Source organism: Nyctereutes procyonoides, unplaced genomic scaffold (assembly GCF_905146905.1).
Source record: "Nyctereutes procyonoides isolate TBG_1078 unplaced genomic scaffold, NYPRO_anot_genome, whole genome shotgun sequence".
NCBI lineage: Eukaryota > Metazoa > Chordata > Mammalia > Carnivora > Canidae > Nyctereutes > Nyctereutes procyonoides.
Genome location: NW_026575024.1, coordinates 4,416,941 through 4,443,505, shown reverse-complemented (window position 1 = coordinate 4,443,505; position 26,565 = coordinate 4,416,941). Strand labels below are relative to the sequence as shown.

The 26,565-nt window shown below is 58.3% G+C and overlaps 1 protein-coding gene across 2 annotated transcripts; it reads left to right on the top strand.

Annotated features, from left to right (window-relative positions):
• The first annotated feature begins 8,912 nt into the window (after positions 1 to 8,912).
• NPEPL1 (aminopeptidase like 1) lies at positions 8,913 to 26,353 on the top strand. 2 transcript variants are annotated; one of them, XM_055307029.1, is made up of 12 exons: positions 8,913 to 9,092; positions 9,372 to 9,557; positions 10,037 to 10,150; positions 13,801 to 13,890; positions 14,309 to 14,390; positions 16,223 to 16,365; positions 21,580 to 21,657; positions 23,094 to 23,194; positions 23,949 to 24,072; positions 24,325 to 24,501; positions 24,974 to 25,084; positions 25,608 to 26,353. In XM_055307029.1, exons 1-12 carry the CDS (start codon positions 8,943 to 8,945, stop codon positions 25,764 to 25,766), a joined length of 1,515 nt encoding a protein of 504 aa, XP_055163004.1. In that variant the 5' UTR covers positions 8,913 to 8,942; the 3' UTR covers positions 25,767 to 26,353. The 2 variants fall into 2 exon arrangements, with proteins under 2 accessions (XP_055163004.1, XP_055162996.1); XM_055307021.1 differs by having other exon boundaries at positions 10,037 to 10,207.
• Positions 26,354 to 26,565: the final 212 nt, after the last annotated feature.

Genomic DNA, 26,565 nt, shown 5'->3' with positions numbered 1-26,565 from the left:
ATGCTTAGGATAATTGTGTGGGCCTCCACTTCAGCTCCGTAATCTGGCTAAAATGGACCATTTAAATGAGACTCCATTCAATACAATGTACATTTAAATTAGACTTCGTGAAAGTAGACCACTGGGTTTAGTGTTTTCTGTTTGTCAACTCTTATTCTGAAATTGCTTTTAGTTAATCATCCCAATTCTGCCATTAGTAATCACTATTTCTCTCATTTTATAGATGTAATGGAGGCAAAAGGGGCTCTGGTTTGCATCATTTGGTGTCTCGGAGGAAGTGCTGAGGGAATCACGTTTGTTTTTTTTAACTTGGTGTTCCAACTCAGGACCCCATGACCGATCTCCCTTCCCCTTGCTGCTTGGGCAGCGGGACCATCTAACCCCGCTCCCCCACCCCCACCCCAACCCCCGCTTCCCCAAGCTGGGAAACTGAGACCCTCCCGTGGGCCCACCGAGGTCACACGACCCGTATAACTCAGGGTAGGAACCAGAATCTTCAACTTTCTAATTTCCAGACCAGCACTATTGCTGCTTATGCCATTTTAATTGTTCATTTCTTTCCATAAAATTAAATGACCTTCTTCCAGAAAGATTTAGTGGTCAAGATGGGATGTGGTAAAGGCTCCTCAAGGATCTTTTTCCTTATTACAAAGACGAGACCAGACTGAGGCTGGGAGAGATTTGCAAACAGTGGTTGTCATTATCCTTAGTTCAGTTTTTCGTGTAATTGGTGTGAAGAGATTGCTGCTGACTAATCCCGCCACTGAACTCTTGTGACTCTTGGGTGACATGACGCGGCGCGTGTGCATGGATCTGGGTGAGCCCTTGCGGAAGGCATATGTGTACACGGAACGCTTCCCAAGACAGAGGATGTCATTTTAAAGTTGTAAATAATAAAAAATAGGCTGGAGCGCAAACTGATTGTACAATTGCCTGAGCATGTAGCACTTCATTTCCACACTATGCAATGGCTAGAAATTGATTTTTTTTTAAATCCAATTAAGCCTCAAGGTTGGTTATCCATTTAAAAGGTCGGCTGAGTTAAACAATGACAGTACCTTCAGTTCATGCTAATAATTAAATTTACACAGAACTCGAGCACTTCCATCGTGCCTCGCGGAGGCAGACGTCGTGCGTGTTGCACAAAAATGCCCCTCTGAAGTCCCCAGCCGCGGTGCCCGCACGCCAGCCGACCGTGACCCCGGGCCCGGGCAGCCCCCAGGCCGCCCCCAGCCCCGGCGCTTCCTCCCCTCCGGTTCCCAGAGCCCACCCTGGGAAGCCCTGGTCCCCGCTAGGCACGTAACCTCACCTAAAGAGGAAAAAGAGAGTTATTCGTGTGTGTATACCCTTGGGGGGTGGTACACGTGGAAGCACTCGGTTTCACGTGAGTTTATAAGGTGGCAAAGAAATCATGTTTTAAAAATCGTCCTTTACACTGTGTATTGGCCGCGTGTTCCCCACGTGTTCCGAAAAGGACTTCAAAATGTCTTTTTGGGGTTCTCATAGGTGACGTTTAAGTATTTGGATTTAGGAAGATGTCAGGAGAACCAGGAACCCGGTTGGAATGCTTTTTATTCTGTTTGGGTTATAAGTTCAGTCCAGTTTTGTAAATCACTGAGCCAGGGATAAGAGATCTTATTTCCAATCTAGCATTTTAACCTGCATTGTAGCATAGGTACGGTTGCTCCAATCCAGTGCTTTCCATCCATAACTATGAACCAGCCTGAGAGATGGAACCTTCTAGAATTAGTGAGGAAAAAAAATATAAATAGATACATAGATAAATATGTATACATATATTATATGTATATGTTGAATTTCCTTCTTGGGGCCCTTAAGAAAAACTAACAATTCCTGCTTAGCTTTTCTGCCCCCCACCCTTTGCTCATGCTGCTCAGCTGCCCCGAGCCTCGGCAACAGATTTGTGACTGTTTTTTTGTTTGTTTGTTTGTTTTTGCTGTGTAAAAGATCCGCACTGACGTGATGCAGACAGACGGGTTGCTTTCCACGAGGGTGTTTCTGGAGGAAAAAAAAAAATGTGCTTCGGGTTTTTTGAAGATTGACTCTTCTTTTTTGACGCACTAGAGAAACAGACAGCTTAAAAGGATCCTGTAGGTGAAGGTTTTCCTAAAGAAAAGACTTCTCTCGATCAAAATAAACATTTGCCCCCCTCCTGCTGCCTTTCCACACACCTGCATTTCCATATGCTGAGTCGCCTCAAGGAACGCAGAGCCACCTTTGGTGGGTTAATGACCTCTCTCCCTGCCTGCACCCGCCCCCCCATCCCAAGGCCCCAGGTCTCCCACATGCCCTTGAAAACTTCTGCAGCTACAAAAATAATTTTGCTGCTGTTCAGAAGTAAATAAGAATTTGGTCCCCGAGACAGGAGGGTTATTACTGTCCGACACGGTGGCCTTCCTGGGAGGATAATTTAGACCGAGGGAACAGCGGGGGACTGCCCAGAGCAACTAGCTCAGCCCCTCATTTTATCGTAAAGTCCTAAAAACTGATGTGGGAAGGAACGCTTTTTGTTGTTAATAAGTGGTTCCTCCAGTACATTTTTATTAACACCATTCTCTCATCGCGCTGATATCAGAAGGTAAAAAGCGCTTTAGATGAAATCACAGAATGTGATTTTCAAGCAAAGTGCAAAAGATTACATGCAACGTGCTGTCTTTTGTATAGATCCGTGAATGCGCATAAGCGGGTTTTTTTTTCTTTCCAAAAAGAACCAGGAAAGATAAACCAAAACCTGATAAAAATGGTTACCTCTAGGGGGATGAGTGGGAAAGGAGTGCAAGGGATGGGGGACTTCTGTGAGCTTTCCCTTCCTGCAGTTTCCACTTTTGAGCTACATAAACGTACAAATTCAGAAAAGAAAATGTAAAAAAAAAGAAAGAAAGAAAGAAAGAAAGAAAGAAGAAAGAAAGAAAGAAAGAAAGAAAGAAAGAAAGAAAGAAAGAAGAAAGAAAACATCAAACCCTCCGGTTCAGTACAGACAGAAACCTAGGAATCTAGATAGCTGTCAGACGGACAGACCACACAAGAGCCGAGTAAATGTTGACTATGCCAGTGGGATCAGTCCCAGAACACCCCCGACCTCAAGGTAGTGGGTTTGTTGTGGGGAGTGCCGTGGGAAAGACCACCCGAGTGTCCGTGGACGGTGCTGGGAGCTCCGGTTCTCACTGGGGGGAGGGAAGCACTGAGGCGGGGGAGGGCACAGGAGGAAGAGCCTGTAACCAACCCGGGCTTCAAATCCGAGGAATCAGATTCCCCTAAAAGGATCAGAAGCCAAGCAAAGGAGCAGTGAGCACGCTCCACACACCCAACTGGATTTCCAGATGGAAATCCAAACCGCCATCCCCCGCGATCGCCAGGAGACAGGGCTCCAGGGAGGCCCAGCCGACTCGATTTGGGGCGAGGAAGGAGCAGTGTGAGCCTGGGATCATCTTCCTGTTCCAAGGAGGACAGGAGTCCTCGGAGACTGATAGGAACAAGTGAAAAAAGACGCGAGTGCCCGCCTGATGGGGCCCTGGCTGGCCTGATGGGCCAGTGACCGTGAAAGATCCAGACATAGGGACAGAACCTGGGCAAGGCCGGCCCCGGAGCCCGCAGCCACCGCCCCGTGACACAGGCCCGGTTTCGGGTTAATCCCCCGTTGCCACCATCTTGAAGTTTCTCTCTTGAAAAAGAGGCCCTGCGATTTCTTTTTTTGCACTGGCCCCCAGATGATGGGAGCTGGGCCTGGGGATGAGGGGAAGGAGGGAGGTCTCCACTCGAGACTTCCAGGTGGGGAGCACGGAAGGGAGGATCCAGCTAGAAAATCCCCCTGTTGCAACCAGACCTTGATTCAGGCAGAGATCAACAGGCAGAGATCAGATGGAAGCTTCTGGGGGAGAGGTCACGAGACGACACTCTGCACGGCCTCAGAGTCTCCTTGCATTTTGAAGAGGACGCCGAGCTGAATGCTCTGAATAACGCAGAGGGAAACGGGCCTTTACGGGCAGGGATCTGGCCGGCCCCCGTGAGCCAACAGCCCACCTTGGCGGGTGACGGGAGACGTGGGTCGTGAGGCTCCCGACGAGGTCCAGGGGCAGCCACGAGGTGTTGCACCCGAACTGAATCATAAGGAAATGATCCAGCAAATCCAGACTGTGGGACCTTCTCCACCACATGTCAATGTCAGGAAGGACAAAGGCAGGGATTGTTCTGGATTCAGGGAGACCGAGAGAATTGACAACCAGGCGGAACGCCTGGTCCTGATTTAGGTTCTGGATTTTGAAAAGGCAGTGAAGGACGTTTTGGGGACAATTAAACAAATTTCACTGTGGACTGTGTATTCTATAATAGCATTGTTTCGATGCTAATTCTCCATGGGTCTGATCAGGATATTGTGATTATGTGGGCTAGTGTCTTTGTTCCTAAAAGAGAGTCTCACACTGAGGTATTTAAGCTTAAGTGTAGGTAACTAACTTTAAATAGTGCAGAAAATAATACATGTACACACACACACACACACACACACACACACATCTGATCTAGGTAAAGGGTATACAAGTATTCATTGTGGTGATTTTTCAACATTTCCATACTTTTTTAAAAAAGATTTAATTTATTAGAGAGAGTGTGCATGAGTGGGGTGAGGGCTAGAAGAAGAAGCAGACTCCCCACTGAGCGGGGAGCCCGATCTGGGATTCCATCCCGGAACTCCAGGATCACGACCTGAGCCAAAGGCAGACGCTTGACCCATTGAGCCACCCAGGCGCCCTCAACGCTTCCATAAGTTAATGCATTGCTGAAAAAAGTTTCTAGAGAAATGTGATTTTCACGGCAGTTAGGTTCCTTTTCAACCCTTCAGGGAACGTTTAGCACGAATCTTCTGGGTGGCACACCTGACAATTTACAGAGTGTAACTGAGGCAGGCAAGGCAGGCACTCGCTGACGTGCAGCGTGGTGGTGAGGGAAGGCGCAGACGTCCACACCCCAGGCCACATCCCAGAAGGAAGTCGTGCAGGTGTTCCATCCTCAACCCTAGGCCAGCTGCTCCAAGGAGGGAGGTCATGGAGCTGAGCCTGCCTCTGGTCCCTCTGGCATGTGCAGCAGCGGCTCGCCATCCACCAGGAATGAACCTTACCTGGGGTCCATGTTAGTCTTTTTTTTTTTTTTTAAAGAATTTATTTATTTATTCATGAGAGACAGACAGAGAGAGAGAGAGGCAGAGACACAGGCAGAGGGAGAAGAGGACTCCCTGCAGGGAGCCCGATGCGGGACTCGATCCCAGGACCCCAGGATCACGCCCTGGGCTGAAGGCAGCGCTACACCGCTGAGCCACCGGGGCTGCCGAGTCCATGTTAGTCTTGACGGAGGCACTTCCCCTGGCTTTGTCACCCACGAGGTCAAATTCAAACTCCGTGGCTCAGCGCACTTCTCATGAGCACTTTACGTGTGCGCACACGAGCTTGTGATGGGTCCAAGGGGACCAGGCCCTTTAGTATTGTGAGCCCTTGCGTGGACAACTCCCTTGTTGGGGATCGGACTGCCTGGGACACCTGGACTCGTCCTTGGATCGCTCATCCAAGCTCACTCTTCTCCCCGGGACTGGACTGCTGGGTTTTACTGCTATACTTGCTCCCCTGGCTGTGCACGCACCAGTGGATCCCCACAGCCTGACCTGGCCTAGAGCCCTTGGGAACTGATATTCAACAAAAATATATTGAATAAAGGAATGAGTGAAAATACCAGAAGGCAGCAGCAAGTGCTCCAAGGGGATGAGTGTCTCTCACATCAGAATAATGGAATCTGAGAATCTCGAGGCAATCAGCCCGAGCAGGCATTAGAGGAGATTTTTCTCCCGGCGCGAAATTAATACATAAACGCGCACTTCGTACACCCAGGGCCATCTTACATGATAGGATCTCAGAAATGTGTTCTAGAACGTGAACTGTACCAAAAGCTTCCTGATAAGTCCTGGGGACTTCATTCTGATTCCGTGCAGTTGAAGCCTTGTTTCCTCAACTGCTAAGTCTCAACGCCCGGTTGAATTCGGAACGAGTCGCACCTCATCAAAAACATGAGTTACTTCTTGGGTTGCGTTAAAGATCTGGTGAGTTGTTTTGAATTTTCACTTTTTAAAGAAAATTAAATGGAGGTGGATTTTTCATTGACAGTGAAATATATACCAAGCCGCGGATTAATACCTTCATAAAAATTTATCTAAACAAAGTGCTGCCTGTCTTATTTATGTTGAAGTCTGGAAAGTCTGCAGTGCAAAGGGGAAAGTGCTTTCCTGGAATATATTTGTATCTGTCACAAGCTACATCTTGAGGAAATTGGCAGGCATTTGAAGTGAAATAATTCCCTAGCTTTCTGTTTAGTTTGGATTTCTTCAACCCGGCAGGGGGGTGGGGAGGGAGGGTGGTGCTTAGACCCAAAATCAGGATTATCTGCTTCTAACAAGCATCTCACATTTTCCTTTGCTTTGTGTATCGTAAGTGTTCGAGAAATGCTGGTTGAACTGAGTCATCTCGTTCATCCTTCCGTGGGGTCGCTGGGGTTATTCTTACATATGGAAGAATTATAAAAGGAAAATCTCCAGAATGATCTCTCCACCAACAGTTTCTCTCCCCCTCCAACTCCCTGTACGCCACACTGCCAGACCTGGCTTGCCAAGACACGTCTTGGATCCTTCCCTAGCGTGCACGAGTCTGTGGAGTGAATCCCCGGTTTGCAACCACAGCCCACTCCTTCTCTGTTCTCTGGGAAGAGAACCGCGGGGCCGGTGTCCCGAAGCCATGCACAGGGTATCCAGAGCTATCAAAACAAAAATAAATCTGTTTTGCATTCAGAAATTCATAAAGCAAGTAAAAGCAACTCCATTTTCTGTTTGAAACATTCAGTGTATTGCATCCAAAATTAGGCTTAACCCCGCATTCCTACCCACGGGATTCAGAGCCGCGTGGGCACTGTGGGTCTCCGCTGTCTTTCCAGGCTTTTCCCCCTTCCCCATATGCCTTCCCCCGCCCCGTTTGTCTGAGGGGGGTTCTGGTTTACCCATCGGGGCTGAGCTCACCCTCCGAGAAGATCCCCCGCGGCCTGGCCCCTCCGCCGCAGTGCTCTGTGCCTGTCTGCAGCGTATTTGCAAACAGAAGAAAGAGTGATAGATCTTCGTGCATGCTCTTCATACCCTTTACAAATGTGTGAAAACATTCAGCTGCTGTAAAAATCTTTTGAGGAAAATAAGATCCAATTAGCGTCGACTTTCCTGTTGGAAAAGCAGTGGGTTTCGAAGGAATTCCTTTCACTCATTCAACAACTGCGTTTTTGGCACCTGCCCTGTGCTAGGCCCTGGAGAAGAAAGGAGACACGAGCCCTGCCTTCAGAATGCGGAGGCTCTCCGGTCTCCGGGGATGTTTTCCACCATCTACCGGGCACCAGGGACCCTGGCTCAGAACCGAGGGGGACACACAGGGCAGCTGCCGGGGCAGATGACTCTGTGGCTCAAGGGTGGGTTGCGAGTCAGGGAGTGGGGGAGACGTGCCAGGAAGTAGGGGCCGAAAGCCTTGGAGGCCATGCTCGGGAGTTGGCTTTGCTATTTTTTTTTTAAGGTTGATAATGAAAAAGAAACTCAAAAGGAGAAGAGTGGCACGTGGAGATAACGGAGAGGGGTACCAGCAGGCCCTTGAGCAGTCAGGATGTGGGCAGGATCTTTATTTTTAAACCAGTCCCGGTGGAGCTTCCTCAGCTAGGCCGTCACTCCCTGAACCATGCATCTGAGTTACAGCGGGAGCCGGGACCCTCACCAGCGGCACACCCGCCGCCCAGCAGGTGCCCCCTCGCCCCTTACCCAGGGCCCCACTGCCACCCACCACACGCCCCCGACACCCTCCCTCCGGGTACCCTCCTTGACGAGCCTTCCCTCGGTGAGAGTGGCTCCAGTGCTGCCCCCTCCTCTGGCTCTTGTCTCCTCCTCCCTCCCCAGGCAGGGCGGGGGGGGGGGGTGCTCCAGGGGGCAGCTTGGCGGAGGGGTGGGCGGGAGCAGGGCCCTCCACCAGCCGGGCCGATGCCCGAGCTTCTCGTCGGCCGTCCCAGAAGCAGTAACCTGGGTGGAAACCCACCTCCTGACCCCCGACTCACGTCCAGGACGGTGCCTGCAAAATAGTGGGGGGCCGATCAATGTCAAGGAGCCCATTAAATGAGGAGAGGGGACCTGCCCGCACCGCCGGGCCAGCCAGGCCCAGGGGCCTAAGGCAGGGGCTGGCACGGGTCCAAGGCATCACGGAGCCGATCCAAACCCGGGAGGCGGTGCCGGTGTGGTAAGGCCCGGCCCTGCCAGCGCAGGGGGCCACCCAGGTCCACCGGGCGAAGCTGGGCCTGCAGGGTGCCCGGCGGGAGCTGCCGGGGCGGACTTCGGGTTGGGCCTGGGTCTGCTGACGACCTGCCGGAGGTCAGGGCCACCGGGCCGCTTCCCGGAAAGGCGGCCTGGAGAGCTCTGTTTGCTCCCGGGGCCGGCGGGACCCAGCCGGGATCTGCGGGGCCTGCGGCCTGCCGGGGCCTGCAGCCAGCCGGGGCCTGCAGCCAGCCGGGGCCTGGCCGGGCCTGCGCGCCTGGGGCCTGCCGTGGCGGGCGGGGCCGGGCCGCGGTCGGGCCGCGGTCGGGGCCGCCCGGCGCTCCGGGTCCGGTGGCGCCGGGGGTCGGGGCGGCCGCTCCGCCCCGCCGGCCCGGCGCCCCCTCGCGCCCCCTCGCGCCCCCTCGCGCCCCTCGCGCCCCTCGCGCCCGGCGGGCCCTGCACGTCTCGCGAGCGGCCCGGAGCGGCGGGGGAGGCGGGGCCGGGGCGGCCGGGCAGGGCCGGGGCGGCGCCGGGGCCGGGCCGGAGCGGAGCCCGAGCGGAGCGGGGCGGCGGCGGCGGGCGGCGGGCGGGCGGGGGGGGGCGCGGGCCGGCGAAGATGGCGAACGTGGGGCTGCAGTTCCAGGCGAGCGCGGGGGACGCCGACCCGCAGAGCCGCCCGCTGCTGCTGCTCGGGCAGTTGCATCACCTGCACCGCGTGCCCTGGAGCCACGTCCGCGGGAAGCTGCAGCCCCGGGTCACCGAGGAGGTGAGCGGGCCGCGCGGCGCCCAGGCCCCCGCCCCCTGCCCTCGAGGGCCCCGCCGCCCCGCGGGGAGCCGCCGAGCTCCGGAAGCCGCCCCGGGGCACCTGGCCCCTGGCCGGCCGGCGGGCCGGGACCGCAGCAGCGTTTGAGGCCGCCGCCCGGCCGCCCCATGCCCAGGGCCTCGGCCCACGCGGGCGGGGAGGTGCCCAGTGAGCGGCCTCGTGCAGGGCCCGGCGCCCCGCATGCGCCCGGTGAAGGGCCCGTGTCTTGTCTGCCCCCTGCAGCTCTGGCAGGCCGCCCTAAGCACGCTCAACCCCAACCCCACGGACAGCTGTCCCCTCTACCTGAACTACGCCACCGTGGCCGCCCTGCCCTCCAGGGTCAGCCGGCACAACAGCCCCTCGGCTGCCCACTTCGTCACCCGGCTCGTGCGGACCTGCCTGCCCCCCGGGACCCATCGGTGCATTCTGGTGAGTGCCCGGGGCCGCCCTGCCGCCGCTGGGGAGCCCCCCAGCCCGCCGCTCCGGAGCTCAGCCCCCCGCGGGGCCGGGCACCCGGGCTCTCGGGCCCTCCGGGGAGGCCGTGCGGCCCCAACCCAGGACGCGGCACCCCTGCTTACAGACGGGGACGCTGAGGTCAGAGACACCAGGCCATTTACCCCAGATCAGCTTTGGCGGCAGACCTGAGACCCAGACCCGGACTTCCCGCGCCCACGCCCCTCCACGTGGTACTTCCCGTCTTGGGGGCAGTCCACGGCCCGGGCCCACGTTTGCCTTCTCCCGCGGGGAGACGGCGGCCCCGGGAAGGCCCCGCGCAGCGGCTCTGCTGCCCCTGCCCCGCCCGGACTGTCCCCACTGAGGCCACTTCGCAGGGCGGCAGCGGGGGGGGGGCTCCCAGGCTCCCCAGGCCTCCCCACTCCCCCGGTCACGGCCGCCTCTCTGTGCCGCAGATGGTGTGTGAGCGCTCGGACGCCTTCGCCTCCGCCTGCGCCCTGGCCCGGGCCTTCCCGCTCTTCACCCACCGCTCCGGGGCTTCGCGCCGCTCGGAGAAGAAGACGGTGACGGTAGAGTTTTTCCTGGTGGGACAAGACAACGGGCCGGTGGAGGTGTCCACTCTGCAAGTGGGTGTCTGCAAGCTCACGCCGCGTCCCCGCGCCAGCTGGGGCGGCTGGAAGGGGAGCCGGGGAGCCCGGGCTGTGCCCTCCCAGGGAGGACGGGCTGGCGGTGCTGTGGCATCCCCGAGGAGGCCCCGGAGGCCTTTCCAGACCCGGGCCGGGCCCTGGGCAGGACCGCAGGGCCTTAGACCAAGGAGCTCCCGAGCACCTGCCCCGCGCCAAGCACGCTGCTGCTTATCGGAGCATCCTGCCGGCGCGGGGACCACGGTTCCCTCTGCGGCGCACTTTGACATGTGTTACTTCACTGGATCTTCCTTTTGAGGCCAGCAGGGCGGGGAGGGATTCCGGGTTAGAAGTCCCGGTGTGGGCCCAACATCGGGTGCCTTCCTGGTGGCGACTCTCCCAGACCCCGCGGCCGGGGCCCCACCCTCCCGGCCCGACCGGCTGCCCTTCCCACCCCACCCCGCGCTGCTGTCCCGCGGCACCCCTCACCCGCCGCCTCCTCCGCCTGGATTCTTTGCTCTAGCAGGAGAGGACACGCTTCCGTGTCTACCTTCTTGCAACAGCTCCTTTTCTTTTCTTCCACTGATCTCCAAACTCTGAAAAAACATGGTCTAATTGCTTTGCCTGTCTTACCTCCCCTTTCCCCCCTTAGCCCACCAAAATCGAGTTTCCACCCCACTTCCTGACATTGTTTTAAGGGCCCTGTCTGCTGGACGTGAACATTTGTCATCCCTCCTTGCAGGGCCTGCCCCCCGCACGCCCCCTGGGAGTCGTGCCTCCTTCCCATGCCCCCTCCAGCCTGCCGCCTTTCCCGAGCAGTCTGGCATTCCCGGCTCACTTCCTCTTCTCTGGGTTCTTGGAGGGCCTTGGGGCTCCATCCCAACTACGGGCGCCGACGACCACCCCTGCCCTCTAGCTGCAGGGAATTCCTTTTGAGTTCTGGGCCATGACCCTGCAGACCCCGGGGCCCGGGGCCTCTCCAGGCTCCATCCTCCTTAGCTTCCCTCTCCAAGCCCCTCCTGCTCCAGGCCTGCCTGGCCTCCATCCGGCTTCTGTCCTTCCAGGGGGAGCTGGCCATGGGCTGACACGGCTTCCCTCGGGGTTGGGCCCTCTACCCACTGGGTGCCATCCCACCTGATGTGACACATCTTTGCTTAGCTTCTGTGGCCTGCACTGGGACAGGAGCTTCCGGGGACAAGGACCCAGTGTGTGGCCCCAGCGTTGGCCCACCGTGTGACGAGGGCCGGTGGGTCGGTGGATCTCCTTGTCCCCCACAGCCAGTGCATTCTGCTTGGGTGCCGCCACGGCCTGGGAGAGCCCCCACCCGCACCCCCCACAGGCCCCGCTGGTCTCACTGCCTCCAGGTGCCCTCCCTCCACTTCCCCTCCCACCGCCGCTCTTCGCTGGCGTACACGCGGGCGGTCGCTTGGTCCTCGGAGATGGGACCTGCTGTTCCTCCCATCGTAGGGCTCAGCAGACAGAGGTGTTGGTGACTGAGCGGGCCCATGCCAGCCAGAGGCCGAGCCAGGTCTTAACGGCGCCCACCACCTGCCAGCCTGCTCTCCTGTCTGTCTCGGAACATGGGCCACCCTGTGTAGCCTTTTCCATATTCTGGGGGCCTCCTCCCCCCGGGTCCCTATGGTCTCTCATACCCTCCTGCTCTGGAGTGTTTGATGGACTGATGTGTTGTGATTCTCAGCTGGACTGGAGAACCTTAGACATCTTTGAATTCTCCGAGTCTCGTGTGCAGCCTGGCATGCAGTAGGTGCTCATAAAAACGTGAACGGAATGAATGAATGAATGAATGAATGAGTGATCGACCCTGGGATATGATGAGGCACAAGCTCTTCCCCAAGGCCCTGAGGCTGCGCGGTGGCAGAGGGTCCCCGGGAGCCTCCCTGGCCGCCCCCAGCCTCCCCCGCAGGTGCCGGCCACGCTCTGGCCCGGCCGCGCTGCCTCGGGAGCTCTGAGCCCACGGAGGGCCTCCTTAGAGACGAGCCTTAGGGCACTGACGCACTTCCAGACAGCCACGGGCTGCGTCACAGATGAGCCACGGTCTCTGCGACGCCCACAGACAGAGACCCTCGGCCTCCCAGAGGAGAGCCCGCTGGCAGGCGGCGGAGACCACACGGTCACATCTCATATCCGAGCTGTCAAGTCCTGTGTCTCTGCCTTTGAGGCTTTGGGGTTTAATTACCTCGGGAGGGCAGAAGCTCTCGGAGCAATCCTGCCGGGCCTGGGAGGTGGCCGGGCTGCCGCAGAGGACAGGGCGCCGGGTGCCGGGAAGGCGACGATGCCCACGCCGTCGGCGCCTCCGCTCACCTGCGTGGCTCTGCCCTCTGGATGCTGCGTCTTCCCTGCGCTGGGAGAGGCGGCCGGCGCGCCCCGTGTCCGAAGCTGGGGGTGGGGGCAGGCATCGGGGTGCGGACGGGGCGCCGTGGGCAGCAGCTGGGCGGAGACGAGCGAGAGGGCCAAGAACCTCCAGGAGCGGCTTTTGCCGAAGCAGAAGCAGGACGGAGGTTCTTTGCAGAAAGTGGGGGCGGGGGGCCGGGGAGGACAGCCGCGGGGGGTGTCCTGTGTGGCCCCCATGCTGGAGCACATATGTCCGTCTCCAGGGCTGGGTGCAGGACAGGGTCGGGTCCCTGTCCCCTTCCAGGCTCTGGGCCAGCGTGCGAGCTGCACAAGGGCAGAGAGTCTGTGACACTCCCACAGGAGAAAAATGCTACCCCCTGGCCAGAGGGCCACAAGGGGGACCAGCGGGTCCAGGGGCACAGGACGAAGAGAACGTTTACTCCTTTGGGAGGAAGCTTCCAGAAGGCATGGCCTTTAAGAGCCACCAAGGGTGGCTAGGATCTTGACAAGAGGCGAAGGGAGGGCACATGGGTCAGCTGGGGCGGCCACAGCAAAACACTGCAGATGGGGTGGCTTCACCGACAAACTTTTATTTTGCACAGTTCTGGAGGCTGGACGTCTGGGATCAGGGTGGGCTCTGATGAGGATCCCTTCCTGGTTTGCAGGGTGGCCTTCCGGCTGTGCCCCCCCTCTTCCTATGAGGATGCTAATCCCACCATGGGCCCCACCCTCCATCACATCGGGGTTTAGGGCTCCGACATATGAGTTGGGGGGCGGTGCAGGCATTCAGCCCATAGCAAAGGACAGCACCTCCCCTGAGAGAGTTCGTGGCATCTAGGGGAGAAAGGGAAGCCCGAGGTGGAAGCGCACAGCATGCATTCAGGGCCAGGTATGAGGACCACCTGCCACCAGGATGAGCAGAGTGAGCAGCAGGAGAGCCCTGGAAAGGAAGGGGGGCCCCACTTACAGCAGGCGGGGATGCCAGGCCGAAGGATCTTTGTGTAACCTGGAGGCGAGGTGCGGAGCTGTGTTGAACTCTCCGTAGATGGCGGGGTGGGTCACAGGCACCGTGGCTCTGGTTTCCCCCTGACCTGCCCCTCAATAACCCATCAGCAGCCCCGAAACCTCCCCACAGTGGCATGTGCTGCCGATGCCTTTGGTCCCCGGGGGAATGGACAGGGAGGGACAGCTCTTCCTCCTTGGTCCTAGGTCCCCAGTGATGCCTCTGGTTTCTTCCCCCCCAGTGCTTAACAAACGCCACGGAAGGCGTGCGGCTGGCTGCCCGGATCGTGGACACTCCTTGCAATGAGATGAACACAGACACCTTCCTCGAGGTTCGTTGCCCCAGGGACTCATAGGGTGGGACCAGGGTGGGAGAGGCGGTGGGAGAGCCCCTGGAAGTCAGAGGGCACCGGGGACACCCGGGGCTGCTGCGGGCAGGGTCCTGCTGTCCACTCAGCTGCGAGGGGCCCCCCGGCCTCTGCTGAGGGTGGAGGGGGGACAGAGCCTCCTCCCCAAGGCCTCTCTGCAGGCCTGCAGCCATGATCTGCAGGAAATTGTAGTTTGGAGGGTGAACCTTCTGTCCTGGATTTCATCGTGCTCAAAGCTGAGAGACATGAGGCCCTGGCTTCTGAGCCCACTCCTCTCCGCCACACAGGCGTCGGCTCATCCCTGGCCCAGAGCCTCAGCCTTGCCTTGATTTAAGCCATCTTCACGTGTCTTTTGTGTTGTTTTTTCCATGAATGTGTCCAGGAGATTAAGAAAGTTGGAAAAGATCTGGGGATCACCCCAACTATCATCCGGGACGAGGAGCTGAAAACCAGAGGATTTGGAGGTGGGTCGGGCTAGGCCTTGTGGGCCGTGGCCTGGGGCTGGTCCTGGGTGCTGGGGGTGGCAGGGTGGCAGTGGGTCACATGCTGTGTTGCCTCAGGCTTCCCTTGAAAGGAGCCAGCCTGTGTCCAACCCCAAGGCCAGACCTTGGGAAGCAGACCATCTCTAGGGGAGAAAGGAGGCACTGATTCAGATTCTGGAAGCTGCCGTGTCCAAGTCCTTCTCCGGCCCACTCCCTGTCCGCAAGGGCTGTTGTCCTGGCTCGCTGGGCCAACTCAGCGGGACCTTTCTGCTCCTTGATTACACAAGCCCACGTTCACATCAGGGCCTCATCATTACAGTTCCCTTTCCCTGGAGTCACTTCCTGAGATACTTTCACAGCGGGGCCATCTCATCCTGTATGTCTCGGGTCGAAGCCACCTCCTCAGAGGGCCTTTCCTGTTGACCAGGCCCATCCTCCCTGCCCCCCCCAGGCACTGGAGGTATGGTGACAAGTAGGATAAGGCACTTTCAGTCCTGCTGGGGTGGTCACCGTATTCCTTATCCATGGCTGCCCATGGGTGCTGGGGGCCCAGTGCTTGGGCAGGTCCAGGGGCGGGGAGGGCTCAGGGTGGCCTCGTTACTCTCAGAGGCGCCAGAGGAACTTACTCCAGAAGGAAGTGACTGAAGGCAACACACAGTCCCGTGTGAGGGGTATCGGGCATGGCCAGGCTGGGTCCTGGGCCTGGGTTCTCTCCCAGGTGGAGAACGATGTGTTGATCAGGTCAGCTGTCATGTGAAGGCTCGACTGGGGCTGGTGATACGGTCCCAGCCAGTCTCACTCACAGTGTTGTCACCAGGCCTTGGGGCCATGCTGGCCGTTCCTTGTCATGTGGGCCTCTCCGTGAGCAGCTCACAGGTAGCCGCCACTTCGCTCGAAGCAAGGTTTCTGGGTGAGGAAGAGAGGAAGAGTGAGCAAGCAAGAGGGAGGCAAGGTCTTTGTTTGCAAACTAATCTTGGAAGTAGGAGCTCAGCACTTCTAACATGTCGGGAAGTGAGACCTAAGGTTCCATCCACACTTGGGGAGAAGGGATCCACGTGTTCCAGAAGACGCAGAGGCGGGGATCGGTGGGGACTCTCCTAGAGGACCTGTGCCAAGGATCATGTAAGGAACACGTGGAGGGACAGGCTACTCGCGTCAGGGAAATCTTCACAGAGGACATGGCGTTGGCAGCGGGTCTTGCAGGATGTACGGGAGTCTGTCGGGCGGCCGTTATCGGTTCTCATCCTGATTTTCGTGATTCTTCATTTCGGTTACTGGGGGACCTTGAGGCATGGTCTCTGCCCACAAGAGGCTTTCTTGAGAAGATGGGGCCCATGAACCCAACAAGGCAGTGGGGCAAGGCAGTGGGGGAGCGGGCTCGGAAAGGGGGGTGCGGCTCTGAGTGCATGGAGGGCTCCGGGAGGGGAAAACGAGCGTGGGCTGGAGTGGCCTTGAAGCATTATCCAAAAATCATTTCATTCTGCAATCCTGTTCATTTCTTTCTGGGAATGATACAGTTTTGTTTTGTTTTGTTTTTCTCAGCGGGTTTTCTTGCTTAACGATACTTCGCATAGAATTCGTTCGCAGTCCCAGAGCATTGGAACTGATTTGCATTCCCCGATCCCACGCTGGCCAGGGGGCAGGAGAGGGAGCAGGGAGCTCGGGCTTGGGCTGCACACTCTCCAGGAGAAATATTCACACACCAGTGGATATTTTGGGGGTAGGGGGAGAGCTGTTGGTTCCGGGGGGCTGCTGGGGGTTCTCCGCTCAGTTCATCCTGAGTCCAACTGACCCTCCCCCTGTGCTTTCTGTAGGCATCTATGGTGTTGGCAAAGCTGCCCTCCACCCCCCCGCCCTGGCCGTCCTCAGCCACACCCCAGAAGGAGCCACCCAGACCATTGCATGGGTGGGCAAAGGGATCGTCTATGACACCGGGGGTCTCAGCATCAAAGGGAAGGTGAGGTGCTGGGGGCCCAGTGCTTGGGCAGGTCCAGGGGCAGGGAGGGCTCAGGGTGGCCTTGTTACTCTCAGAGGCGCCAGAGGAAGACAGCGAGCAAATTTTCTGGGACCTTGGCATTGGGGCGTGCCTCCGGGCAGTCAGGTTCAGGAGAGTCAGCAGGGCTGATCCCGCTTCCCACGGGGAGACAGTTTTGTGTCCACACTCCACGCAGGGGTCTGGGAACAAAGAGTTTGGACAGGATCCAGAGAAAAGCCACAGTCAGGATTAAAAGACTGGAAAACAAGCCTACCGAGGCAAGGTTTAGGGAATCGGTGGTCCTGTCTGAAGAGAAGGCTGCGGGTGGTGCCCACTGTCCCCACAACCGTTGGGGTTTGCAAGGACAGAAAGCTTGGCGCGGTGTGCACGAGCCAGCCTGGCGAGCAGGCTGCCCCGTGAAGGCCGAGGGCCGTGGGCCCACACGCAAGCCGCCCGCCCGTGTTCCCAGGAGGCGCGGCCACAGGGGTCTCTCCTATGGAGCCTCTAGGTCCAGTCGTGTCGGGAGGCTGGGCCCCCACGGACCCTGGCTGCGGCTGCACCTGCCCGCCTCCATGCCCGGCACATTCGGGCCTGCTGTGCGTCGGGAGCCAAGGTGGCACCAGGAAGGGGAGGAGGGACACGTCTTCATCTGCTCATGTCACACACTCGGGTTGAGCAACTGCCGGGCACCGGGCCCGGCCTGGGCTCTGTGGTGCCAGGACCCGGAAGGCCCGAGGAGGAGCAGACGTGTGAAATCCATGTCCCTGGAGACCTGGGAGAAGAGGGGCAGCCTTCCCAGAGAGAAAGCTCTAGAAGAGAGAGGACAAGCCAAGCTCACATCGAGGGCTGGCAGCCCGCGTGCTCACAGATGTGTCCTGTTGGCCCCAGGGCTGGTCTATAATCTGAATTACTTACCAATATTTTAAAAACAGGAACAATGCTCACAGAAGACTGGCTGTCTGACCTTCTGGAAACTCAGGGTATCTGGCGGCAGCCCGTGGGAGCTGAGAGGCGCCGCCCCACGGACGCAGCCCGCACGGTCTGGCTCGCTGCGGTTCTAGCACTTTCTGACCTGAACCGCAGTGTCAGTCGCTATTTGAGGGAGAGATTGTGTGCGACCATTTGCACCATTAGCCGAGTGTGTTTGGTGCCTAGAGTGGATGTTCTTTTGTTTAACGTCCCTCCCCCCCCGTAAGCAATTAGTCTTTTCAGGACTAATCAGGAAATGATCCGATAATAAAGGTGTAAAGAAGCAAACACCAATAGTGAATTCACCCTTGTTGAATTCCATACATATTATCATGCCAATAAAAAATTAAAATAACTATCACAAGGACTCCTGACTGGCTCGGTCAGTGGAGTGTGTGACTTGATCTTGGGGCCGTGAGTTTGAGCCTCATGTTGGGTGGAAAGATGACTTAAAAGCAAAATCTTTAAAATAAATAAGTAGGGGATCCCTGGGTGGCGCCGCGGTTTGGCACCTGCCTTTGGCCCAGGGCACGATCCTGGAGACCCGGGATCGAATCCCACATCAGGCTCCTGGTGCATGGAGCCTGCTTCTCCTTCTGCCTGTGTCTCTGCCTCTCTCTCTCTCTCTCTCTGTATGACTATCATAAATAAATAAAAGTTAAAAATAAATAAATAAATAAATAAAATAAGTAAATGAATATATAAGTATTACAGTGCACATAAAACAGCACCGGGTGGACACTTTTTTTTTGGACACTTTTAAATAATGTTACTGTGATGTTGGGGATGGAAAGAACTTATGCCTCCCTACTGGTCCATTGTGGTAAAACGGATGTTAGCGTTCCAAGTTTCTGTTTTCAGCCCTGTCGCTTCTGCAGATTTGTCACTGACTTTATCAAAACTGATCTTTTCCGCATCTTGACATTCACTACGTGGACAGAGGTACCAGATGTGTCCGTCCGTCTGCACTCGTGGTTGGTCCCACAACCCGATCAGTTTTAATTTTGCAGAGTTTCTATTGCCTGAAGCAGTCAGGACACAGACACCCAGGAGAAGGCTTTCCCATCTGGATCAGTTGGCAGAGGCTGGCATTTCCCGAGAAACGCCAGAGATCCTGATCCCCTCCGTGTCTTCAGCTCTTTGAGCCTGAGTCCAGCGGCCTTCACAGGTCTGTGGAGTACCCATGTGTTAAACCCGAGTCCAGTAGCTCCCGTAGACGGGGGGAAGCTGAGAGTCCCGGCCTCCCCGCACCCGTGCGTTTGCTGGGAGTCCACTGCTAGAGGCAGAAGTGTGGCATCGCAGGCACCGTGGACGTGGCTCCGATTCCATTCCCTGCCAGGAGGAGCCTGTGCCTGCAGGGCCAGCTGGGTACCTGGTGAAGGATATGTAATTAGAACAGCCAAGTTTGAACCTCCTACCTGATTAGAACTCACTCCAGCAGATTTTTCAAGAGAACCATTTTGCCACCAATGACAGCGGCCGACTGACTTTTAGTTGATTTTTTTTTTTTTTTTTACAAAATGTATTTGTATTTAGTTCTCAGACCCTCCACAGACAGTGCGCCCCCTCTAGCTGCACCTGGTCCTGGCAGCCCTCTCTCATCCACGAGGCCACCCCTCTCTCTCTTGCCCTGGAGGCACCTGAGTGCTGGTGGGTAGAATTGTAAGCTCCTTCCTCCTAGGATCCGATGCTTGTTTGGGCTGCTGGCTTGTTGGAGGGCCAGTGTGAGAAGCGGGGGCTCCTGGGAGTTACTCATTTTGCTGTGGGGGGGAGGGCACCCGATCCAGCTGTGGAGGACGAGCCGCCGCTCCATGTCCAAAGATGTCAAAGCCAAACCAGAGTCAATGTGAATGCAGGTCTCACATGTGTTAATCTCAGGACCCCTTCCTCTCTTAAGAAAGCATTGATCCCAAGGAGATTTTTTTTTCATAAGAATGATGTCTATTGATATGTACCATATTAGAAATTAAGACTGGGAAAGATATGTAGTAATTTATTGCAAAACAGCCGTATAAAGCCATTGCACTTTAATGTCAGTAAGACAATTTCATGAAAATTAACTAGATTTTCCAAAACAAAAAGAAGTTCTTGAGAAGAGTGGCATTGTTTTACATTTTGCCAATCTCTCTCGCACATCCGCCTTAATAGGAGAGAGCTGTGATCGTGTATCTGCCTCTGAGTTTAGTCTGTTGTGATATGTTGTCTTAGTCGAAATAAAAGAAAATCTGGCCTCACTCACTTTGTAGTTGGAAAAGGGAGAAATATTTTCGTGCCCTTTACAGATCACGAAGGACATTCTTCTTTGCTATTACACCAAAACTCGACAAGTGCGTAGCTCTGAAAGGCGAGTGGCGTGTGGGCCAGAAACCAACAGTGAATCTGTACGGTTACCCTAGCGTCGAGGGTCTATGTTGAGCTTTGAATACATGATTTCGTAATACGCACGGGTCCTTCAGAAGACGTGGTTCCCGGAGTTCTGTGGAACCTCTGCATTTTGGCCCAACGTGGGATAATTCTTGGAAGTCACGCTTGGTACCACCATCCACCTCATTTTAAAAATTGCTATTAAGAAGCTGTCACGGACGCAGATACAAGTTTTTCAAGATTGCGATTTTTTTGTTTGTTTGCTTGAAAGCTCAAATGTTACCACTGGCACCAGTTACAGCCAGCGGTTCTCCTGAAGGGAGAGGTTCACTTTGCTCTTCTTTGAGGAAACATCAGCTAGATACCCGAGTCCCAATAACCCATCGCGTGGCAGTTGTTGTTTGAAGTAATGACGGTGCTGTGGAGTCCGAGGCTTCCGCTCTACGCACCGGCCAGTGCCCGGGGACAGCAGGGGACGCTGTGTGCGAACCTTCCCCTCCGTCACACACAATATTGAAAACACCTTCGTCCGGCGCTTGAGCTTTCGAACGGTTGGTGATTCTCCTGCTTCAGCCAGGAGACTCCAGTGGGGCCGGCGGTGCTTTATTTCCCTCGAGAGCAGAGGCGAGGCCAGGGACCGTCCCCACCATTGCTCTGCTGCGTCGGGCGGGTGTCAACCCCCTGAAACGGGAGGTGACATCTTCGAGTGACTCCGGAAATCGTGTCTTTCATAAACACAGGAGCAACCTGGGGGGGGGGGGGTGGCGGGGGGCGGTCTGCAAAGCTCACACAGTCAATTGAGTTACATTTGCAGTTTGGCGTTTGTTCTGTCTGGTTGGGAGGCCGCCGGGTGACAGGCGGACACAATTTCAGTGGCCGCCTCGAGCTACTCTGTAGGGGCCGTTTTGCGAGTGGTTTGATTCCAGATCTGAGGCCCCGTTTTTCCATTTAAACAATTCTGTGCTTTCTCGCCGATTAGGTCAAAGAGGCAGCTTATTTTCAATAGTGCTAGCTGGGTCATTTTCACTCGACTTAATTGTAAAAGCAGCTCGGTTTATGTCTAAAAATACTTTCCATTAAAACTTGAGGCTCGTGTAATCCGATAAGGGTTCAAAAAAAATCACTCCGTACATTTCAAACCCAAATCCTGCATCCGATGACCTGTTGTTAATTTAAAGTATGAACTTGTCAATTAGAGCTGGGAACCTATAAAATGTAAAAATGTGTAACCACTCTCAACCGGTTTGTAGAAAATCACAGTTCCCGCTGCGGCGGGAGGGAGCCTGCGCCACTCAGGGCCCTCATTAGACAGCGACAGGGCGGGCGGTGGGGTGGGATGGGGATGCGACAGCGACATTGGGGAAGGATTCACGTGAACCCCGGCGGGTTGTCTGAGGCAGTGACGTCAGGAGCAGAGAGAGCTGAGGCCGAAGGGGTCGCTGAGGCCAGGTGGCGGCAGGTTGCGGGCCCACTCCCCGGGCGGCTGGTGGCCAGGGCAGGGTGGAGTCCTACAGAACGGCCGCCTCGGTGGTGGCGTCAGGGAGGGAGGCCGGGCACAGGGGCAGAGAGGGCCGATGCAGACAGACCCCAGGGGTACTTGGCAGCCCCAGAGACGGGCCAGGGTGGCAGTGTCGTAGGAGCCAGGCCACAGTGCCCCGGGTCCCCATCCCCTCCCACCTCTGGTTCATCAGGTAACCCCCAAAGCTCTGCTCCAGCAAAAAGAGCCCATCGCCTTTGGCCATTCTGTCCCATTGCAACAGCCACTTGACCAGTGGGAGTTTCTTGGGTTCTGTGTGTGCTGTGGGCACCTGGCAGCGGGCCCCGCAGGTCAACATCCACTCACGCTCTTTGTGCCCCTTCCAGACCACCATGCCTGGGATGAAGAGGGACTGCGGGGGTGCCGCGGCCGTCCTGGGGGCCTTCAGAGCTGCCATCAAGCAGGTGAGTGCAGCCCCGCCCTCTGCAGTCCTCACGGAGGGGGGCTCCCTGGTGTGAGCTGTCCACCCTCCTCCCCCAGGTCCCTGCCCAGGTGCTCCTACGACCCCTGGCTCCGTGCTTCTCCCCCACCTCTGCACTGTCACATTGGGCACCCAGGGCTCCCAGAGCTGCCTGCCTGTCACCAGGGCTGCACTACCTGAGTGTCACCTCTCCTGGGGGTGTCACCTCTCCTGAAAGTAGCACCTCTTCTTGAGTGGCCAGGTCTGTCCTGGCATCTGGACGGGCTGTCTGGGAAGTGCCCCAGCACGTAGAATGCTCAGGGCTCGGACTCCCTGTTCATAGGGAGCCACTTGGCAGTTAGCACGGCTTCATCAGCTGGTGGCCTCGAATGGTCTCAGGACTCCAAGGGTGCTGCAGCGGGGTGCTGAGGGTCCCCTACCCCCCAAAGGCCACGGCCTAGAGGCTCCACTCTTAACTCCAAATTCTGTAGGCCTTGATGTGAGCCACAAAGTAAATAATGGTGGCGATGGCTTATAACTTAAACTAAGAACCTGTACATCCCTAAGTAAGAACCAAGCATCGAATGAATAAGTAGGGGAGGGAGCGCTGTTTCTCGAGAGCCCCCTACCCTTGCCCGCTGCAGAGGAGGGATGGAAGCAGCAGGTCGCTGCGGGGCAGGCAGCACTGTGACTACTGCCTCGGGTGAGAGCGAGCACCGTGCTAGAACCCGAGTGGGGCAGTGCCTGGGAGCAGGCGAAGGACTGCACCTGTGGCGTTAGGGGTACCTGCGGCAGGGAATGCCGCCGTGTCTGGCAGAGCTGTCTGTAAGGCTGGAGGGGCAAGAGGGGGCCTGGCGTGCCTGGTGCCCAGAGGAGACGCGTCCCGGTTAAGTGCTGGTGTCTGGGAGCAGAGAACCAGCAGAGATGGCACGTGGGACCCCCTGGGGTGGGCTCAGGACCCCTGGACGGCAGAACCTGCCTCAGCCTGCCTCCTGCACACTTCTCAGCGTACAAACGTCGTATTTGGCATCAGACCCCTAACCTCGTGCCTAAATTTCTGTGAGGCAAGCTGTCCCCAGCCCCCACGCCTCTGCTTGAGTGTAGCTTGCTTTGGTGCGGCCGTGTGCAGCTCGGGGGTTTGTGCCGCGGGGACACTGACCGCTGACCACGCTTTGTGGACGGGCCGCAGGGGCTGGGCTTCCAGCCCGGCTCACGCCCGGCCGGGTGGTAGAGCCAGGATTGCAGTGGGGAGCCCAGCCCCACCCCTGGCTCATTGCTGCATTGCGGGGGCTCTGCTGGAGGAGGCATGGCCCCCCACCATGGGGAGTCTGCTCTCTGCCCCCCGGGCCTCCGTCTGCCCAGGGGCGTGGAGAACTCGGGCCCGTCCTCCCTCCCCCATGCGCGGCCAGCCTCTGTTCCCTCTGCCCCTGTTCCCTCCAGGGTTTCAAAGACAACCTCCACGCCGTGTTCTGCTTGGCGGAGAACTCTGTGGGTCCCAACGCTACGAGGCCTGACGACATCCACCTGCTGTACTCGGGGAAGTAAGGCTGCTCCCCTCGCCACCGGCCCTGCCACAGCTCGCAGGGGGGCCCTCTCCCTGTCAGGGCTGCCCAGCCGGGGGGCTGGTTTCACCCTGCTCACTCCAGCCTGGGGACATCCCGTGGGGAGGATGCCCTGTCCCCGCCCGGGCAGCAGGCCGCCTGCTCCCGGGGGGAGGGGCAGTGGCCGCTTCTCAGGAAGAGGTGGGGGGCTCCCTCCCAGTGCCTGGCGTAGGATCCACCCTGCCGTGGTGGGATGAGCCCCTCCCAACCTTAAGGTCTTGGTGGGTCTGAAGCCCTGCCCTCTCCGAGGCCCTCCTGGGGGCCCTCCCTGCCCTTCCCCGTGAGTCAGCCCTGGGACTGCTCCTTGGCTGCCGAAGGACACCCCTAGAAGGGCGCGGGTGCAGCCCAGGAGCAGGTGACGTGGGCTCACAGTAGGAGAGTCCACTCACCTCCCCATCCAGGGTTGCTGGTCCCCAGGGTGACCCCGAGACGTGCCTCTCCTCTCCTTTTGCATTTACTCAGTGTCTGGCCTTGTGGGCAAGGGCTGGCCCAGCGCCGTCTATGCCACCCGCACAGCCGTGCTCTCCCATCCTGCAGACGAAGAAACTGAGGCGCCGGGGGCTGGGTGGCTTTCCCTGGCTCCTGGGGGAGAACAGTGGGGGAGGGGTGAGTGGAGGCTCCCCGGTTCCCAGGAGCCTCCCCCGCAGTGCCCCAGGCAGCAGGGTCCCTGAGCCGGGGTCTCTGCTGCGCGCAGGACCGTGGAAATCAACAACACCGACGCGGAGGGCAGGCTGGTGCTGGCGGACGGTGTGTCCTACGCCTGCAAGGACCTGGGCGCCGACATCATCCTGGACATGGCCACACTGACCGGGGCTCAGGTGGGCCACTGGGACCCCAGGGACCCCAGGGGCGGAGCTGCAGCTGTCCTAACCCAGGCGGCCTGGCCGATGAGGCCGAGGAGGCAGGGGTGCCCCGGGTCCCTGGTGCCCGGCGCGCTGGGGGGCAGAGCTGGGGGGCTGGGTCCCAGCACTGGGCAGCCGAGGGGCGCCGTCCCCAGGGGGCCGCTCACGCTCTGGTTGCTTGCTCTGCTTCTCACCCGCCTCCTGCCTGCACACCCCCCCCTCCGCCAGGGCATCGCCACCGGCAAGTACCACGCCGCCGTGCTCACCAACAGCGCCGAGTGGGAGGCGGCCTGCGTGAAGGCCGGGCGGAGGTGCGGGGACCTGGTGCATCCCTTGGTCTACTGCCCCGAGCTTCACTTCAGCGAGTTCACCTCGGCCGTGGCCGACATGAAGAACTCGGTGGCGGTAGGTTCGCAGGGCGCCCGCCGAGCCCCGGCCTGGGGGAGCCCAGGAGACCCCAGACACAGCGGGGCACCCCAGATCCATGCTCAGGGTGGAAGCCCCTGGAGTGGGGACGGGTCTCTCGCTGGTCTCCCTGCCAGCGCGTCCAGGGTGACTGGGGCCAGGGGTGCCCCCTCTCTGGGTCGGCTGCCCTGCTGGCTCCAGTGGCCCCCAGGTGAAGGCAGACCCCTCAACCCGTGTGCGAGGTCCTTGGGGTCCCTCTCTGCAGTGTCCTGGCAGCGGGCCCCCACCCCCAGGACCCTTCTTGCAGCCACCAGGGGGAGGCCGTGGCTGAGGGCGGTGGCCGAGAGGGCACAGGGGCATCCATGTGGGTCCAAGTGGAGGCAGCCCCGGATGCACTTTGGCAGAGCGCCCCCCGCCCCATGTCCCGACTGCCCGGGACGGAAAGGTCACGATGTGTTCTCTGTCCCCCCAGGACCGGGACAACAGCCCTAGCTCCTGTGCTGGGCTCTTCATCGCCTCACACATTGGCTTTGACTGGCCTGGGGTCTGGGTCCACCTGGACATCGCCGCTCCAGTGCACGCTGTGAGTCCAGGCCCCTCCCCCGTGCCCTCCTCCCCCACCTGCCGGGACGCCCCTGCACACCCCACACGCTGCCCTGGCTGCTCCCACTCCCACATGCATTCAGAACCCCTTTCTGGCTCCAGGCTGGGCTCTCAGAAGGTTCTGTGTTGGGGTCGCACTGCCTGTGGCCTGACCTCCGGCCAGCTGCACCCCAGCCTTTGGTCTCCTCGTCCCTGGAAACAGAGTGGCTGCTGTGGCGGCCCCTCTCTAGCCAGCCTGTCCTCGGCTGGAGGCCCAGGGCCCTCAGCTCACCCTGTCCCACCCAAGAAGACCTGGGGTTTGGGGCCAGCATGCCCGGAGCCATCCCACCACCCTGTCCCCCACTGGGTCCTGGGAGTGACAGGAGAGCAGGAGGGAGGCCATAGGGTAAGTGGGGGGTGTGTGCCCTCACCCTGGACCGGGAGCCCCTTCCCGCAGAGCTGGGCTCGCCGACGAGGCCGGGCGCAGCCTGCCAGAGGGTCTCCAGCCTGTCCTTCATCCCCAGGGTGAGCGCGCCACGGGCTTCGGTGTCGCCCTCCTGCTGGCGCTCTTCGGCCGGGCCTCTGAGGACCCTCTGCTGAACCTGGTGTCCCCACTCGGCTGCGAAGTGGATGCCCAGGAGGGGGACGTGGAGAGGGACTCCAAGAGGCGCAGGCTCGTGTGAGGCCGGCACTCCCCGGCCCCCTGTGACACAAGGCTCTTTACCTCACTTTGCACTGATTAATTTTAAGCAATTGGAAGATTATATCTTAAGATAGGCTTTGGTTTGTTTTTATTTGTAGTTGTCACAGTGGTAGAAACAGCTCCTTCTGTCGTAGAAGAGAGCTTAGGGTCTGGAGGATGGCCTGGGCCTGGGATGGGTGGGGAGCACTTCGGCTTGCTGGGTGGGGAGCACTATGGCTTGCTGCTGTTCCAGTGATCTTCCAGCCTCTCCGTGAGCCTCTACAGACTCTGCTCCCTCCTGCGGAGGCTCCTGGAGGCATGGGTGGCCCTTTGGGCCTCCTGCCCCTGCTCAGTACACACAGTGGGTGCCCATGGCTTTGTCTTCGGCCCCAGACCCCGCCCATGGCACCCACATTCTAGAGAGCCCAGGCCCGTGCTCCAGCCAGGGCTGCCACTGCCTCCAGGCAGCCCACCCCCCTGGAAGGCTGGAGGTGACTTGTTTCAGGGACACAATCTTACAGCACAAGGGGAGTCTCTGGGCCCTTAGGATTCCCTGGAGGTTGAAGTAAACACAGCTGTATCACATCACACCTCTGCCTCCACCTCCTCTGTCTCTCACCCTGAGGCCTGTCCATGGCTCTGAGGCTCCAGATACTCACACCTTCTTGAAAACCAGCCTCCAGCATTGAGATGTGGCTGCGTGACCTCACTGTTGCTCCTGGGAGTGCTGGGGCCTGGGAGGGGGCCGGAGCGGGCCGGGGTCTCCATCAGTGGCTGCCTGGCCCAGGCTGTGGTGGTTT

What these genes read in the sequence shown, in the direction of transcription:
- NPEPL1 (XM_055307021.1), top strand. Translation starts at nt 8,943, where the DNA reads ATGGCGAACGTGGGGCTGCAGTTCCAGGCGAGCGCGGGGGACGCCGAC. An exon ending in AGCCCCGGGTCACCGAGGAG is followed by an intron (nt 9,093 to 9,371) that starts GTGAGCGGGCCG and finishes TGCCCCCTGCAG; the next exon opens with CTCTGGCAGGCCGCCCTAAG. An exon ending in GTCTCAGCATCAAAGGGAAG is followed by an intron (nt 16,366 to 21,579) that starts GTGAGGTGCTGG and finishes TGCCCCTTCCAG; the next exon opens with ACCACCATGCCTGGGATGAA.